At 37.4% G+C, this 15,280-nt stretch overlaps 2 protein-coding genes across 2 annotated transcripts in view; one reads left to right on the top strand and one right to left on the bottom strand.

Annotated features, from left to right (window-relative positions):
• Positions 1 to 8,918, top strand: part of LOC116295506 (uncharacterized) — a 51,658-nt gene extending 42,740 nt beyond the window's left edge. The window contains exons 59-72 of the mRNA XM_031703335.2: positions 278 to 563; positions 636 to 1,121; positions 1,571 to 1,804; positions 2,103 to 2,387; positions 2,965 to 3,192; positions 3,265 to 3,351; positions 3,531 to 3,695; positions 4,210 to 4,373; positions 4,701 to 4,863; positions 5,202 to 5,487; positions 6,234 to 6,796; positions 7,102 to 7,308; positions 7,440 to 7,597; positions 7,952 to 8,918. Of these exons, the coding sequence (XP_031559195.2) occupies positions 278 to 563; positions 636 to 1,121; positions 1,571 to 1,804; positions 2,103 to 2,387; positions 2,965 to 3,192; positions 3,265 to 3,351; positions 3,531 to 3,695; positions 4,210 to 4,373; positions 4,701 to 4,863; positions 5,202 to 5,487; positions 6,234 to 6,796; positions 7,102 to 7,308; positions 7,440 to 7,597; positions 7,952 to 8,255 (3,616 nt within the window). The 3' untranslated portion in view covers positions 8,256 to 8,918. The remainder of the gene's footprint in view (positions 1 to 277; positions 564 to 635; positions 1,122 to 1,570; positions 1,805 to 2,102; positions 2,388 to 2,964; positions 3,193 to 3,264; positions 3,352 to 3,530; positions 3,696 to 4,209; positions 4,374 to 4,700; positions 4,864 to 5,201; positions 5,488 to 6,233; positions 6,797 to 7,101; positions 7,309 to 7,439; positions 7,598 to 7,951) is intronic.
• A 118-nt stretch (positions 8,919 to 9,036) lies between these two features.
• LOC116295510 (C-type lectin lectoxin-Phi2) lies at positions 9,037 to 14,567 on the bottom strand. The gene is made up of 3 exons (XM_089028773.1): positions 14,174 to 14,567; positions 10,490 to 10,873; positions 9,037 to 9,568 (listed from the first exon to the last, which is right to left on the bottom strand). The coding sequence occupies exons 1-3, from the start codon at positions 14,286 to 14,288 to the stop codon at positions 9,303 to 9,305; spliced, it is 765 nt and encodes a 254-aa protein (XP_088884899.1). The 5' UTR covers positions 14,289 to 14,567; the 3' UTR covers positions 9,037 to 9,302.
• Between the last annotated feature and the right edge of the window lie 713 nt (positions 14,568 to 15,280).

Raw genomic sequence — 15,280 nt, forward strand, 5'->3', positions numbered from 1 at the left:
TCCTAGCTTCCTAATTATTCAGTTTTTTCACACCACACTTACAATCTTGATACCATTCTGGACAATTCTCGGTTTTTATTATCCTTCTTTTGGGACTGTAAACACAAGCGCATTGCAGCCATTTTGGTGTACATAACACTAGTAGCCAACGAGAACTTCCAATATGGTCGCAATACGTCACGAGGAGATAGAACAATACGCTTTTGATTTGATGACATTGATCATGGCAATTTGCAAATTGCTTATCTAATTATTTTATCTTTTTCATTTGAAACAGTCGCCACAAAGAGGAAGCGCGTGCCGCAGGCATCAGTGACGTCGTGGACCTTGAACTTCCCGACGACGATGAACTCGAGCGAGACCTCATTCTATTGGCTCAGCAGCAAGAAAAACTATTGGCAGAGCTAACCAAAGCTTATGCAGAGGAGAGTGATAGAGAAAGAGAAGAAATTGAGTCTGGTCGTAGAATGGCATTTGATCAGGAAATGGAAGCAAGGCTGAAAGGAATGAAATTATCTTTGTCGTCCGAGGACATCGATGAAGCTATGGAGGAGGTGAAAGAGGTAAAGTATGAAGTAATTAATCTGCAAATTCTTTATTATGGATTTACAAAGAATTTTTTTTGGTTGCCACAGATGCACACCAAAGGAAGTGTTCGTCGTACAAACATGAAGGAAAAGATGAAAGAACGCAAGGAAAGAAAGCGAGGCAGAAAATCTGTAGTTGATCTTGAAGCTGACCTCAAACATGTTGAACCTGGATCCCAAGAAGAAGCTGACATCAAGGCAGCCATAGCTGAAAGGGAGAATGCTGACAGGATAAGAGAAGAACAAGCTTTGCTTGCTGTTCTAGACGATGTGGAAGCGGAAACAGAATCTGAAGCTCGACAAAAGGTTGTCTCTGGCGTGATAAAGAAATCGCAGTTGTCTGAAAGAGAACAACAACTAGTTGTGGAACGTTTCATGGCGGAAGCCGAGAAGATGAATGAGAATTATAAAAACATGCAGTCACGCAGTCGGGCCGTTCTTATGGCTAAACTAGCAGCAAGAAAGAGGCTCAAAGAAGAGATGAGTCATGAGAAAGTCATTAAACAACAGCTGAAGGACATGGCGAACAAGCAGGTCAGTAAGAAAAGTCTTTTTCGCAAGACTTCTCATACGTATAGTGTTTGGGGGGTTTGCAAAGGTTACGAAAACATTGCTCCATCCTCAGTCCTTGATTTTTTTTTTTTACAAGAGAAATGTTTGAATTGTCCCTTAAACCCACTAGAGTAGTGCATGTGCCCAAATCTCTTGAAGTTATACTGTTTTGACTTGTCTGTGTTGTCGTTGTTGTTGTTGTTGTTGTTGTTGTCACAATTCAAAGGGCAATAATTTCGACTGCCCTTCTCAAGCCATTACAAAATTCTCAGATTTTTACTTCTTATTTCTTCAATCTTATCTCATTTGTAAAGTCAACAGTGAAGCTTTTCCAAGTTTATTTACTCGTCATTTTATTTCAAACCAAAATCCCGGGTGCAGGCAATACTATTTTAACAGCGTCCAAAATTCTGACTCATTTTTGTTTCCAGGCTGAGCTGAAAGGTGAAGGAGGCGCCTTGGAGGTGATGCAGGCAGCTGAAACATCTATCGAAGAAAATGTTGCCAAAAACCTAGACGAACTGGCAGAGAAACATGTCGATCGCCAAGCAGCTCTCGACATTGACACCCAAGAAAAGATCAAATCAATGGAAGATGAGATCGAAGAAGAACGGACTGCCAATGAAACCAACATCAATGAACAAATTGAAGTTCAAAAAAAGAAGGTGAGTTTTCAGTTGTAGCTTTCGTTCGCATTAGTAAAAAATTGATTAGGCGGGTTCCCCCTGGTCTTCCGGCTTTCCTCCCTCCACAAAACCTAGCAAGCTAAATTCTAATTTCATCTGTGTGTAAGCCGTGCCATGATTTAATTAAGTCTACCCAGAGGATGTTTCTGGGTTCGATAAAAACGACTTTTGGTTTTTGGAAGGGGTCAAAAAAGTAAAGCGCTGATGCCCCCATCAGTAATCAATCCTTACATGCATAGCAAGGTCATAATGACTTACAAGGTGTTTGTGCGTACAGATCATCCAAGACAAGAAAGATAAGTTCGATAAAGACATGGCTCGAGAAGGCGCCAAACTTTCACAAGAACAAGCTGATCATCTTCTTGAACAGCACAAACAGGAACTGGAATTCCTGGAAAGAAACCTTGATGCCGAGAAACGTCGACAAATTGACGCCCTTAACAGCAAGATACTCGAGAAGAAACGACGTAAAGCAGCGGCAATGAACGCCAGGCTTGAGGTCGAAATGAAGAAAGAACTATTAGATCAGCAAGCTGAAAGACAGCAAATTTGGAATGACCAAGTAAGAACGACACTAAAATTAATGTTGTTTATCCACTCTCATCGTCACAGTTTACTTTCTTTAGCTTTCCATACTTGATAAAAAAGTAGTGGATATCTGTTTTATCTGTCTGTCCCTTACGCATCTTTTATTTAATTATCTTGTTTGCACATGTAGAAAAAACTGATATTTTACAACCATCACTCCAAGGGGCTGGCTCTTCCGTGATGTTTGCTCCATTACCACTACTTTCTAAATTTACAACGCACACAAACACTCAACTCACATTTTGAATTTGGATTTGAGATTTTTGTCTAGTTGTTTCTATTGCTGTATTCGAGTCGGTCTTGTGTTTTCCTGGTATGATATCTAGGGGTTTTAGTTGTTTAAGATTCTGCTATGTTATAGAGGGTTTGCTAGTGGTTAGACGGCAGAACAATAAAATCTCTTCGTGTCTTTTGGCCATTGAATTCTTTCTCATGCAAAACGATTTTATTGTGGTTTATTGTTCAGACTGCCATCTAACAAGGCTGTCCTCACGTGATGGTATGAACCTCTATTGATTTACCCCAACTGTTATGATCTTCTCCATTATTAGGCACGTCAAGCACAAAAAGAAGTCCTCTCAGACAAAGTACAAACCATGGATAGCGAACAGGCAGGCAACACAATATTCCAAGTTCTGCAACAGCGTCACACACAAGAGAAAGTGGAAGCAGAAGAGAGATATGCTCGAGAAACAGAGATTGCGAAGGCTGAAGCAAGAGCACAAGAAGAAGAAGCCCGCCAGGCTGCGAGGGACCAACTTATCGGGGAACAAGAACAGGTACCAACCCAACGTTTTAAAATCAAAAAAATATATTTCCTCATTCTTACTCAGTTAATTTTTTCCCCGCAGGAGTTTATGGAACTTATTTCCAAATCAAGTTCTTTGAGTAGCGGAGAGTTGGCACAGCAGAAAGCCGAGTTGAAACTCAAGCACAAGGTAGATATATATAGTACATCTTTGTATCCATAGAGTAAAGGTCAAAAGCGTATTAGAAGTGTGCTTTCTGTTAGAGAATTCCGAATCCGAAATAACTATTATTGAGACCATCACTGAATTGCTAGTTGCTTTCAAAACGTGATACTAATTACTTGATTATTTCTTCTGCGCATTTACAGAAACAATTGGCAGAGTTTGATGCAGAAACTGAGAATCTATTGACGAAAGCTGAAAATGAGGCCTTACCTTCTCTCGAAGTCAAGCATGCTTATGCAAGACTTGAGCTTAGAGAAAAACAACTGGCTGAGCTTGCTGGTACCATGAAAGAACTCTCGACTGAAGAGGTAGGTCAATCAGAAGTAACTATACAACTGTCAGGAGGCAAAAATCAAATAGGATTCAGGTATGGCATTTCGATAAAGAGGCTCCTCATCTACTGAACTTAAGTAGAAATCAACTGTTGGTTTTTGCAGAGGGAGGAAAACGGGGGAAAACCGAAGGAAACCCCTAAAAGCACCGTAGAGAACCAATAAACAACTAGACACCGAATCTAAGAATGGCGACCAATTTGAATAACTATGCAGTGAATAGCCTATCTTACATGTGGAAACGACTTTGTCTTTCCACATAAACAGGCTAGCCCATCCACAGCAATAGATATAGAAATAGGTCGCCATATCTCGATTGGGTGTATAGATTCATACAACGAGTTTGAGGCTTGAACCCGGTTGCATTAGCGAGAGGCGAGCACTGTCACCACAACGCCAACCAAGCATTGGCGAATATCAGAATATTTAGTTGGGATATACTGCTCAAAATCGAGTTTCAATCTCTCTGTATTACTTATATTTATTCCAGGAACTTGTTCAGTCGTATATCGAAGAATCCCAAAAAGCCGCAGATGCAGCTAAGGAATACCGTGAGCGAACAATGTTCGATATGGCCAACAAAATCAACCAAATCAAAGATAAACGACGAATACAGAGCGAGGAAGAAAGAAAGAGAATGGATGAAGAGATTAGGTGCGCAATAAATTTTTCTTAAATTTATTATTGTCCTAGTTTGTTTTAAAATGTGCGGTGCTTTCTGTACAATTTTTAAAAAAACACTTGAAATTTTGTTGGCGTATCATCCCAGACGCCCAAAATGGCCAGGACACGGTTGCAGGCAGTTTTGCGCGTTGATGCTGTGTGGTGTAAACTTGGCAGTTCATACTCTGTTAATTTGTTGATGCACTTTCAAAGAATTGTGTGGGACTGTTAACTGCGTAGCTCTCACTTTAATAGGGGGTACTAACTCCAATCAGTGAACCAGGGTCATCATCAACGTGTTCTGTTCTTTTTTTACAGAATATTAGAAGAAAAACTGGATGAAGAACGTAACCAAGAAGAACTACGGTTGGCGGAACGAGAAGCTGAAAGGGTCGCAAAGAAGATGCAGCTTGCGAAAGAGCAAGAAGCGTCTCGTCAACTTTCTCTTGCTCAGCAGGGTTTGAACGAAGAAGAAAAAGAGGTAATAGACCTTCGCTAAATAACGCTCTGTTCCTTGATTACAGACTCATTTCTTCAAGGTTAGCCTCATTTCAGTGGTAAAATATTCACAAATACCAACGGTAAAGTAAAGAACTGCACAACTCGAACAATGCAAACACTTTGCAATTCCACGGAAATTCACTGGAATACATGAGTATCGTGTGCACAAAATCGAGAATATCCCTAAGCAACAGAGATCTCGAAACTCAGCCTAGTATTAACAAGATGTTGAACCATTGGCCACAAGTCAGAGATAAATAAAGAATGATTTGTCTAGTTAAAACTGTTTCATTACAATTTTCATTTTTTTTTTTACAGAAACTGCTCAAAGAGCACGAAGAAAACATGGCCAAGTTTGAAACGAATCTCCGAAAAGAACAAGACCGAGTGAAAGAAGCTTTACGCGAAAAATTGGAAGCCCGTCGCAAGAAGAAACGTGACGCAGCCATGAAGGATATCGTCGACACTGCTGCAAAGACTTCCAGTGAGGCTGAGGAACAACACAAAAAGGATATCCAAGCTTTGCAGAAAGAAGGAGCACAGATGATGAGTGCTTCTACTCCCTCACGTCCACGTACACCTCCTTCCTCGAAAGACAAATCTGGTGTGTGATTCGTGCAGTAGATTAGCAATAGTCCCTTTCACATTCCATGCGCCATCTTGAAAGGTAGCCATGCCTTTGTATCGAAGCGAGACGAACGGTGAGCTTGCAATGATAGAGACCATTTTTAACACCTTGTACAATTATCCACGTCTCTATTATTGAAAGCTCGCCGTTCGTCTCGTTTCAATGCAAAGGCACGGCTACCTTTCAAGATGGCACAGGGAACTCTGAAGGGTACTATTAGTACCAATACTTCAGTTTCCAATCCCTTATCATCGAAGACATGGAACTCTTAAAAGAGCTCCTTTAAGAGATTTAAGCTAATAAGAGTCTAACTGGAAATACCTGTTGTGTGCGCTGGCAATTCGCATTTTTTCCTGTTGCTCGTGGGTTCGATCTTTGGACCCGCCCTTATATTTGATTAGAGTTGCTTTATGGTTCTTTCGTGTGCTTCGAGAGTTTTTTCCGGGCAAAAGTGAAATTCTAATTTATCGTTGAATGAGGGCTACGGGTTTATTACGGAATAGCTAGTATATGCTATCCTCCACAAATAAGGACCAAGGAAGCATATATTTACCTTTGCCTGTGGCCATTCTGAATATCTTTAGAACTTAGTTAAGCCTGCATGAATGAACCAAAGACACATGGGCTGTATGGTTCAGAGTAGGGATCTACCATGATATAAACTGACCTACAAAATGACATTTTGACTTTTCTCATTTTCGTTACATTTGTCTTCATTTTAGATTCGGGAGCTCCTGATGCAATGAGTTCCATACCACTTGCTCCTACAACAGCTCGTTTAGGAGTTTCTGAACAAGATTTAGCTGGCATGGTCATGGGTACCCCTCTGTTTGAAAGTCTCAACGAGATTGAGTCGAAGTTGCGCAATAATATCGGCGAGGGTGGAGTCGCTGGTGCTAAGGGAGGAAGGCCATATATTGATGTACAAGATGCTCAATGGTTGTGTGGCGGAGATCTGGTCCCCGTGGACATCAACGAACTCAGCCCTACCAACTTCGTGGTCTACAGATTTGGTGTATTTGTGACAGATATGCTGAAACAAGCCATGAAAGTACCGGATGTGACGTTGCTTTTGGCTTCCAATCTTCCAAACAATGACTACCAACGAAATGCATTTAGGAATTCGTTCTTTTTCGAGCATGCCCGCAAAATCCTGTTCATACGCCAGGAGAGAATGCACTCGGTTGGAGACTTTGTAGTTGTTATCATGCACTGTTTGGCGCACATCAAGGTTGACAACCTCGTGGATGATAATAATCCTTTGTTCTTGAGGGAATTCTATAAGGTATTTGAATTAATACTGACAGTTTCACCTTATGAAAGAAATATGCATAGTTAAAGCCATCTCGGCTCACCTCATTCCATCTCATCTTACCTGTCCTACCTGTACTTTCTTCTATCAATTTTCTCTTCACTTCTCTTTCCTTGTCTGTATTTCTCTTTTATTGCTTGGTCTTCTCTTTCCCACCCCATCCCATATGATCTTATCTTATCTATTTATCCATCATGTTATGTATTCGTTCTTTCGTGCATTTGTTTATTGCGTACAGTTGCAACAACAATTCATAATGCATGATAATACTTTTTTAGGCAATGAGAATCTGTTGTCAAGACATGTTCTTCCAGCGATCTCGTTCTACAAGAGCTTCTAGCGGGATACCTGACGATTCTGCCATGTATGGCGCTTTCAAGGCTGCTTTCAACCAGCCAAGCACTGTCGAAGAACGAATGAACGTCGTGGAAGAGTTAGTAAACATGAAGGTCATTGGATCGTCTGCTACAGACTTTTCAAATCAGGTACGTTTGTCTATTTTACTATCAGTTTAATGACTCTTGATCAACAGAAGAAGGATGCAGTCTAGTATTTGGTGGAAATTTGATATGATAGTCTTCGTATGATTTAACACAATGTTGACTTTACTTTAAAGGGAATAACAGAACGTCTTGCAAGGAAGAATGCCTTCATAACTCGTGCAAATCTAAAGGAATACTTATCCAACGCACACGCTCCTTCGGAGAAGAAACAAGAATATACAATGAAGAGGATTGGGGAGCTAACAGGACATTCCTTGCATGACCAGACTAGGTAAGGGAAATGATGAAGAACTCTTGTATTTGTTCAGCATCGATTGTGACCCATACATTGTGTCTTTGATGAAAATCTTTTTCTTCAAGTTCTGGTGATGATGATTGCCGTGCTAATGTTGGTTGTGGTGGTGATGATGATGCTGTTAGTGGTGGTTACTAAGATGAAGATGATGTGGGGATGTTAATGATGATGATTTTATGGTGCTGGTGATGATATGATGATGATGGTGGTGATGATGATGATGATACATAATGATGATACATGACGGTGATGATAGTAGGTTGGTTATGATAATAATGATGTTGCTGCTGATAATGATGATACTAATAATAATCTTGATTACCCTCCTAGAACAAGACACCAGTCAGGTCGTGGATCAGCCATCATGTCACCAAAAGAACTGCTCAATCGTCAGATCACCAAAATGGAAAGGAGCATTGACGACTGTAATGAAGAGCTCACCAAAGTAATGAAGTCAGAGGCAGAACTAAACGAGGCGATCCAGGAGATGCAAGACAATACTGAAATCTCGACTGAAAGAATCGCAGATGTCAAAGAACAGTTGAGAAACGTTGAGATGCACAAAGACAGCATCATTAGACGACTGGACTATCTCGAGGAAGAGATTGCCAAGAAGCAAAAACTGTTCAATTAAACCTTATTTTTATATATAGAAACTCGATTCACGGCGGTGAAAAACAAAGCCCATAGCCGTCTGATAGATTAAATTATTTTTTTCTTTATAAGATTTTTCTTTATGGAACAACTTACTTTGATTTTTTAATTATCAACTGCAATGTAGACATTTAGATAGCTTATTTATTTTTGTCAAGTAATTTTTTAAAGTAACTTAACCGTAATATTGTTTTAGATTTATCTTGATTCCATCGTATGTTTAGATTATTTAAATTGAAAATTTGTTATGCTTTGTGATCAAGTTCGTTATATCCTAAATTATTTGGTTCACCTGGTGACCAAAAACCTTCCACGTTATAATATTTATCGAAAGCAGCACATCGTATTAAGAGTAAATTTTGCCAAATGCATAGCACGGACCGTGATATCCGCAAAGGAAAAAATTGGTCCTAAAAATGATTGAAACAATACTAGTCTAAAATAAAACACAAGATCGCAAGGAAACTTAAAAAGATAGTCAAGAGAGAATGAGCATTTTCATTTTATCTTGGTATTGTGATTTGTATAGAATAGATAACATTTATGGCTTCGATAAATGACTTGAGCAAGTCATTTTGTAAAATGTACGTACTTTTTTTAAATTTAAGATGTAAGATTTAATAAAATGACCAGTAGTAGTAAACGGGTGATACCAGAGGCTCTATGAAAGAGGATGAAAGCATCTAACATGCATTATGTACATACAAGAGAGTTTTAGATTTACGTTCACGGCAAACGTGAAACGTCAGTTGACCAGTAAAAAATTATTTTAAATTTCTGAAAAAGAATCGCAAAAACGTCCAAGTAGTAGAGAAAAAAAAAGAAGTATATTTGCGCTTGGTGAGAAGGTTTGTAAAAGGTAAAGTAAAATACAGGAAAACTATGAAAACGTGGTCACGTTTGCCGTTTGCGGGGAGAAAAAAAGTCAATCTAAAACTCTCTACAGTTTTAAGGTTGTCGAGCGAAACAAATGTTCAGCACATCATTATTAAATATTATAAATATTATTAATCCTGCGCATTAATTTTCAGTCATAATAAATGAATCCAGGTCTTTCTACAAATGACCCAGGCTTAGCAACTGCCTTGGTAGAGTTGTTTAGCTCACACAGGTTATTCCCATGATTGTCATATTGGTAATTTATGGAAAAACAGTTCGGTTCAGCAAAGCAAAAGGAAGAACATTCCATGACGTCTATAGCCAGGATGTTTTGTATGGTATGGTCGCGAAGGGCAAAGTCCACGTTAGATAAGGATGCCATGACCAAGTTGTCTGGATGGACCATTACTTTCGCTGAGGGATAAAAAAGGAAAACTTAAGTCCAAAACTTAAGACAAAAAGGCGAACTTCAAATCAACGATTTACTTACTTATCTATTTATATCCTAATTTTGTTCTCAACTTTTCTCTGTTTTCATTGTTTCTTACAATTCCATTCTTATATTTTTTATGCAATTATATACTTACTGAGTTACTTTGTCGTTGCCATTACCAATAAGTATCCCAAATGGCTAGAGCCTAACTAGAAAACTCCCCGGTTTATTTAGGCCCTAGGCATAATTTACATGTATCGTAAAATTATAATAATTACCTTCTAATATCTAAATGTAATAATAGTTCATTTTTGTAAATATAATTAATTGAAATTACGGATACGCCAGAGATTTCGAACCCGACACCGCTATCCAGTGACTAAATTATTTTTTTTGCCCGGCTTGTTCTTACCATTGACACTCAAAAGACCTCTTTAACTGCTTAATCATTTTCCCAATGAGACTGTTTTCTCAAGGTCGCGTGCGCATCCAACTTGACGGGCCACAAAATTGAAAAACGCAAATTTAGTAAAATCGAGAAGCCAGTTTTGTATTTAAAGAGGAGAATAATCAATTTTATGAATTTTTATTGAAAAAATTCATATAAATGTATGATAATTCTAATCATAAAGCTCCTGTTCTGGTGTCGTGGCTCGTCAAGTTCCTTACGCACGCACGCAACCTTGAGAAAACGGTCTATTCATACCAGTTATTATCTTGAAAATTAGATGTTTTGATTGAGTTATATCCATATTTCTGTGTTTTCTAACGCGCAACTGTTAACCAAAGACATGATACTCAAGGGAATGACACGCGTTCTGAATGGAAAACCATAACGCCATAGGTGTTTACTGAGGGTACCCCCTAGGAAATCTAAGTTGATTCTCAACGTAACAACTCACCCTTTTTGCAAATGGAAGGTTTTGGGTGTTTGCATTCAATATCGTTCCATTTCCCGCTGTCGACAAACAGCTCCACACACTTTTCTACTCCTCCAACATTATTTGGTTCATCGGGGTTCCAGTTGGAGAATGTGACGTTACTTCCGTCTTGCCACTGGAACCTCCCATCTATCTTAGACAGACCAATCCATGCGCTCTGCCCGTGCAAGGGCCTGATGAACGTGTCATACACGTAATTCAGCACGTCTTGGTCGTTTATCTTTATCAGTTGTCCATTACGAGCTACGCAGTCGTCTCGGCTTTGTTCCCAAGTTTTTGAAGAGGCTTGTATTGTGTAACAGGATTCTTTGTAGCTTTTCCATCCTATTCCGCATAATTCTTCATCTGGTGAAAAGAGCAATTCTCTTTATGGAAACCTGAAGAGCACGACTACCTTATAATGCTACTATGACGAAAATCGCTCAAACTTGGATTCAGCTGAAACTTCCTAAGAATACTCTTTAAAGGTCCAATAATCACTGTATGAAGTGTTTTCTCGATATTCAGGAATATTAAGAAGTATGATATTTTTACGATTATTTTTTGGAGTCTGTGACGTCATACACTCAACATCGAACATCGCTCCATACATTTCTTTGTAGTTTATGACCAAAATATCAGTAGTAAAGGGAGAAAGAAATACCCAAACACCCCAAAATAGAAATTATAGTCACAAGTAATGTGAAATAAGCACATTAGCCACCCTTTGGGCTTCATAGGAATAAAATAAATTAAGGATTTATATACAAAGAAATATATGTAGCAATGTTTGATGTTGGGTGTATGACGTCACAGACTCCAAAAAGTAATCGTAAAAATATCATACTTTCGTCCTGAATATCGAGAAAACACTTCATACAGTGATTATTGGACCTTTAAAGAGTATTCCTAGGAAGTTTCAGCTGAATCCAAGTTTGAGCGATTTTCGTCATAGTAGCACTTAAAAGTTTTATTCTCCTTAATATGATGTAGTAATGATAAAAGGGTAAGTTTTACACCGTGAAAAGATGAAAAGAAGAAAAAACTTACTGACGTTTCGGACGCTAGTTTTTTCGCTTATCTTTTCGCGGTGTAAAATTTACCTTTTCATCATTACTGTTTCATTAGAAACACCGACGCAGCTCACACTAGATTTTAGCTAGTTATCTCTAAGCTAGAATTTAAACTATTATATATATGAAAAATAAATCTTAGTCTTAAATATATTAGTAAGAATCTATACTCTTTTGATTAATTATAATTCAGCATTTTTACAATATTCGCGAGTTCAAAATCAACGAAAGTTACTTAATCGCAGAGTTTTGAATTATGAAAATATATACGCGGCTTAAGTTTTTAGAAAAGTTACTTTGCTAAAATTAAAGTCAACTGTCTTGTGAAATGAAAGGGATAATGGTTGAATAAATATACTCCAGATTCATTTCAATTGTGGGTAAAAATAGCAACATTGTTTGACGTATTTCGACTTTATAGGATTTTACGAAGATTACACAATATCTACTGGACGCTTTGCGCATATTTACAATTACCTTGAAGTATCCTAGCAACCAACTACCAATCAGATTACTAGGTAAGAATGATTGATATTTTTTTCTTCTAGTTTAGTTTTCTTTCTATTGGAAACCCTCACACGAAAAAACTATAAAAAAAGATTCTGTTAATAGAAAAAATTTAATTTTTAATCAAAAAATTATTCATATTATATACTAATTTGAATATAACGTCAAACCGTTCGATAGTTATGCGACGGATTCGATGAATTTTTGTTAAAACGAGGTACAACGCGCGCGGCTCAGTTGAAATTATACGATTTAGTATCAATAACGACTAGTGCAATTTTCACCGACTCTGGCGCCTCTGCACGTCATACAAATAGCGCATTTTTTTACAATTTCTGGACAAGGCTTCAGGACGCCAACCCGTTCATTATCAGCACTCTAATCAAATAAAACCTACTCTTTCATAACCAAAAACTGGCGTTTTGTCGTCTCCTGACAAAACTTCACTTACCTTCAGTCACGCATAAGGCTTACATGCTTTTATTTCTATTTCTTAATATCACTTTCAATCTGAACCGAAGTGATTTAATATATTTTCGGTTTGAAGATAAAATCTTACGAGTTTGGTTTTTTCCCACCGACCTAGAAATCAAGTTTCAAATGAAAGCTCCGCTTATAATATATAAATGTGAATATAGATATTTGAATTTTTGTTGGTTGCATTTTCGCATTTTCTTAGAAGTGTCCTTTAACTCAAGGTAGATTCAAAACAAAGTACACGGTTTAGGCCATCTTAAGTTCAGTTATGGGAAAACGTTGTTTATCTTACATACCATATAGTGCTCTATGTACATGTAAATCAGTTTTCTTGCGAGTGAAGGATAAATGTATTTTAATGAAATGTCAAAACAGGTGAACGGATAAGAAAAGCGACAAAGATGAACGCGGAACAAACACTAGTACAAGAGGAAGGGCGGCAGCATTCAAATCAAAGATGGTCAGTTGATTTTATCATACACTTAAAGGAAGCGTGTTCGCCAACGAAACTTTATAAAAGAGAGAAAAATAGGTGTATATATGAAAGAAAAATATAAAATAGAAATCATGAGTAGAAATCATGTAATATCATTGTTGTGCTCGATTAGTCCCGCAGTTATTTTGCATTTGCAAAGTATTCATCAAAAAATAAATTTGTTATCAATTTGATTGGTTATGATTGATGATCGAAGCGATATCAAGACCAATAAAATCTAATGTATCAAAGAAGATGCAAGCTCAGATATCATATCATCAAATAACCATCCCTACATCATTATACCACGCAGCATATATACTTTTTTAGGCGAGTAATTCAGAAAGAAGGCTGATTCAAGCTAGGTTCTTAAACAGATAATAGAAAATGTTGGCAATGAGAGAGTTTACAAATGAGATTCTGAATTAAAAAATGAAAAAATATAAAAAGAGAGACGGGTTTGCTTTTAACTCAACGTGGGAAAATTGGATTTGAGGCAACGAGAAAACGGGATTTGGTTAAGTGGGATGGACACAAGCCAGTATGGGACATAAAATATTCATATATTTTCCATGGGATTGAAATTCCCTTTCTGGAATCTAATAGCTGTGGAGTGTTCGTGGTGTTACAGCGCTGCAATAAATAGAATGACTTATCCAATCATATCAAACTCAAAACCCTAAATGTATAAAAATGAAGAATAAATGCTCGGAAAAATCCAACTTGCACAAATTTATTCGTTTGAGATATATTTTGAAATGATTTGTACGGATAAAGAATTTTTTTTGCGATCGTTCATTCATTTTTTTTGTTTTTGTTTTTGTTTTTTTTTGTTTTTAATCTGCACGTCTGGAAAGTTAAAATAGAAATGTTTAAAATGTTGTATTAATTTTTGTATTTTTTTATGATGTCTGAGATTTAAAAATAGAACGTGAGAGATTGTCAACGATGCTCAAGCACCGAAAAGAGAGTTGACTAAACGTGGGCAATCTTTACGAGAAGTTCCGCAGGTTTTTTGAGTGTTTATTCCTAACATGCGGTTTCAATAGTCATAGAAAGTTGGGTCGAAATATTTGATATACTTTGATGAATATTCTGTAGTAAAGCGTTTTATAAGTCTTTATATCAACTTACCATACTTGTTTCCAAAAGCGTTCTTCGATAATACAGCCAAACAGAGCGCTAAGAATGATACTCGCATGTTGGCATAAATGTATCGAACTTGAAAAGTCACCATTATATGACGCATCGATCGCTGGGGCACTGTTATCACACTACAGCAAAAACGTTGTCGCACGGCACGTTTCTTTAGAGCAAGGGATTCAATGATTCATAAGTTATGAGATTGCATTTCTCAACTCTAATAAAGCATTATTACCGGTCTCTCAATGGAAGTCCCATTTACGAACAGTAATTGGTGTATCGAATATTTACCGATGTGTTAATAAGGGCATTTTGCCTTGATAAATGCTTTCTGTGGGATACTATAATGAAATTTCAATAGTTTGAAATGTGTTGATGGTTGTCGATGAGTCTTTAACCCTTCAAAAATAACGTTTTAATGTAGTTTGCTTTAGGCTTTCACCCATTTTTTGTGTCCTAGAGACAGTGTTTAAGTAACCAGCTCGTATTCTTTTATCCGTGGTAATTGCATTAGAAGGTGGCCGTCATAATCCCACTTAATCTGCGACTCTTTTCCCAAAACCAAAACGAACTACAATACCCTGAATTGAAAAGCCAATTACTCTAATTATAATAAAGGAAACATTACTTTTATACCTTGTTTATCTTTATTCATTTCTCTCTCTTCTCAAAAACAAAAGGATTTATTTATTTTAATGAAATGAGAGTGACATGTTGGAGAGTGAATGGCCCCCCTTGACATGATGCCAAAGAAAACCGATGGAAAAGTTGAAGCCCGGTGCCTAAGATATATTAGAGCTTTGAAATCAGAAGTTACAAATCCATCGATATTGTACACAGTAATCCAAGACCTTGGGTCTAGACAAAACACTAGGCTTATTAAACATTTTTGACTTGATTTTCATTTTATCTGAAAGCGTATTTAAACTCTTTCTTTGTTTACAGCTACTTTGAAAAGCTGGTTTTTCTTCTAATTATATGCTAATGAGTAGTGGCAGACGTCAAAGAAATCCAAAAAATCCGAAATTTCTTCATGTTATTTTCTATAATATATGGATATATGTATTGTGTTTCGCTCTGTTGGTTTATCTTTCTTTC

This window comes from Actinia tenebrosa, unplaced genomic scaffold (assembly GCF_029948245.1).
Source record: "Actinia tenebrosa isolate PJP-AT-01 unplaced genomic scaffold, QUT_ActTen_1.0 PGA_scaffold0__85_contigs__length_37466705, whole genome shotgun sequence".
Taxonomy (NCBI): domain Eukaryota; kingdom Metazoa; phylum Cnidaria; class Anthozoa; order Actiniaria; family Actiniidae; genus Actinia; species Actinia tenebrosa.

Excerpts from the sequence above, each read along its gene's own strand:
- LOC116295510 (XM_089028773.1), bottom strand. The coding sequence starts at position 14,288 with ATGCGTCATATAATGGTGACTTTTCAAGTTCGATACATTTATGCCAAC. Across the intron at positions 10,874-14,173 it reads CGCTTTTGGAAACAAGTATG|ATGAAGAATTATGCGGAATA; the intron begins GTAAGTTGATAT and ends TCTTTTCACCAG. Across the intron at positions 9,569-10,489 it reads ACCTTCCATTTGCAAAAAGG|CGAAAGTAATGGTCCATCCA; the intron begins GTGAGTTGTTAC and ends TTTATCCCTCAG.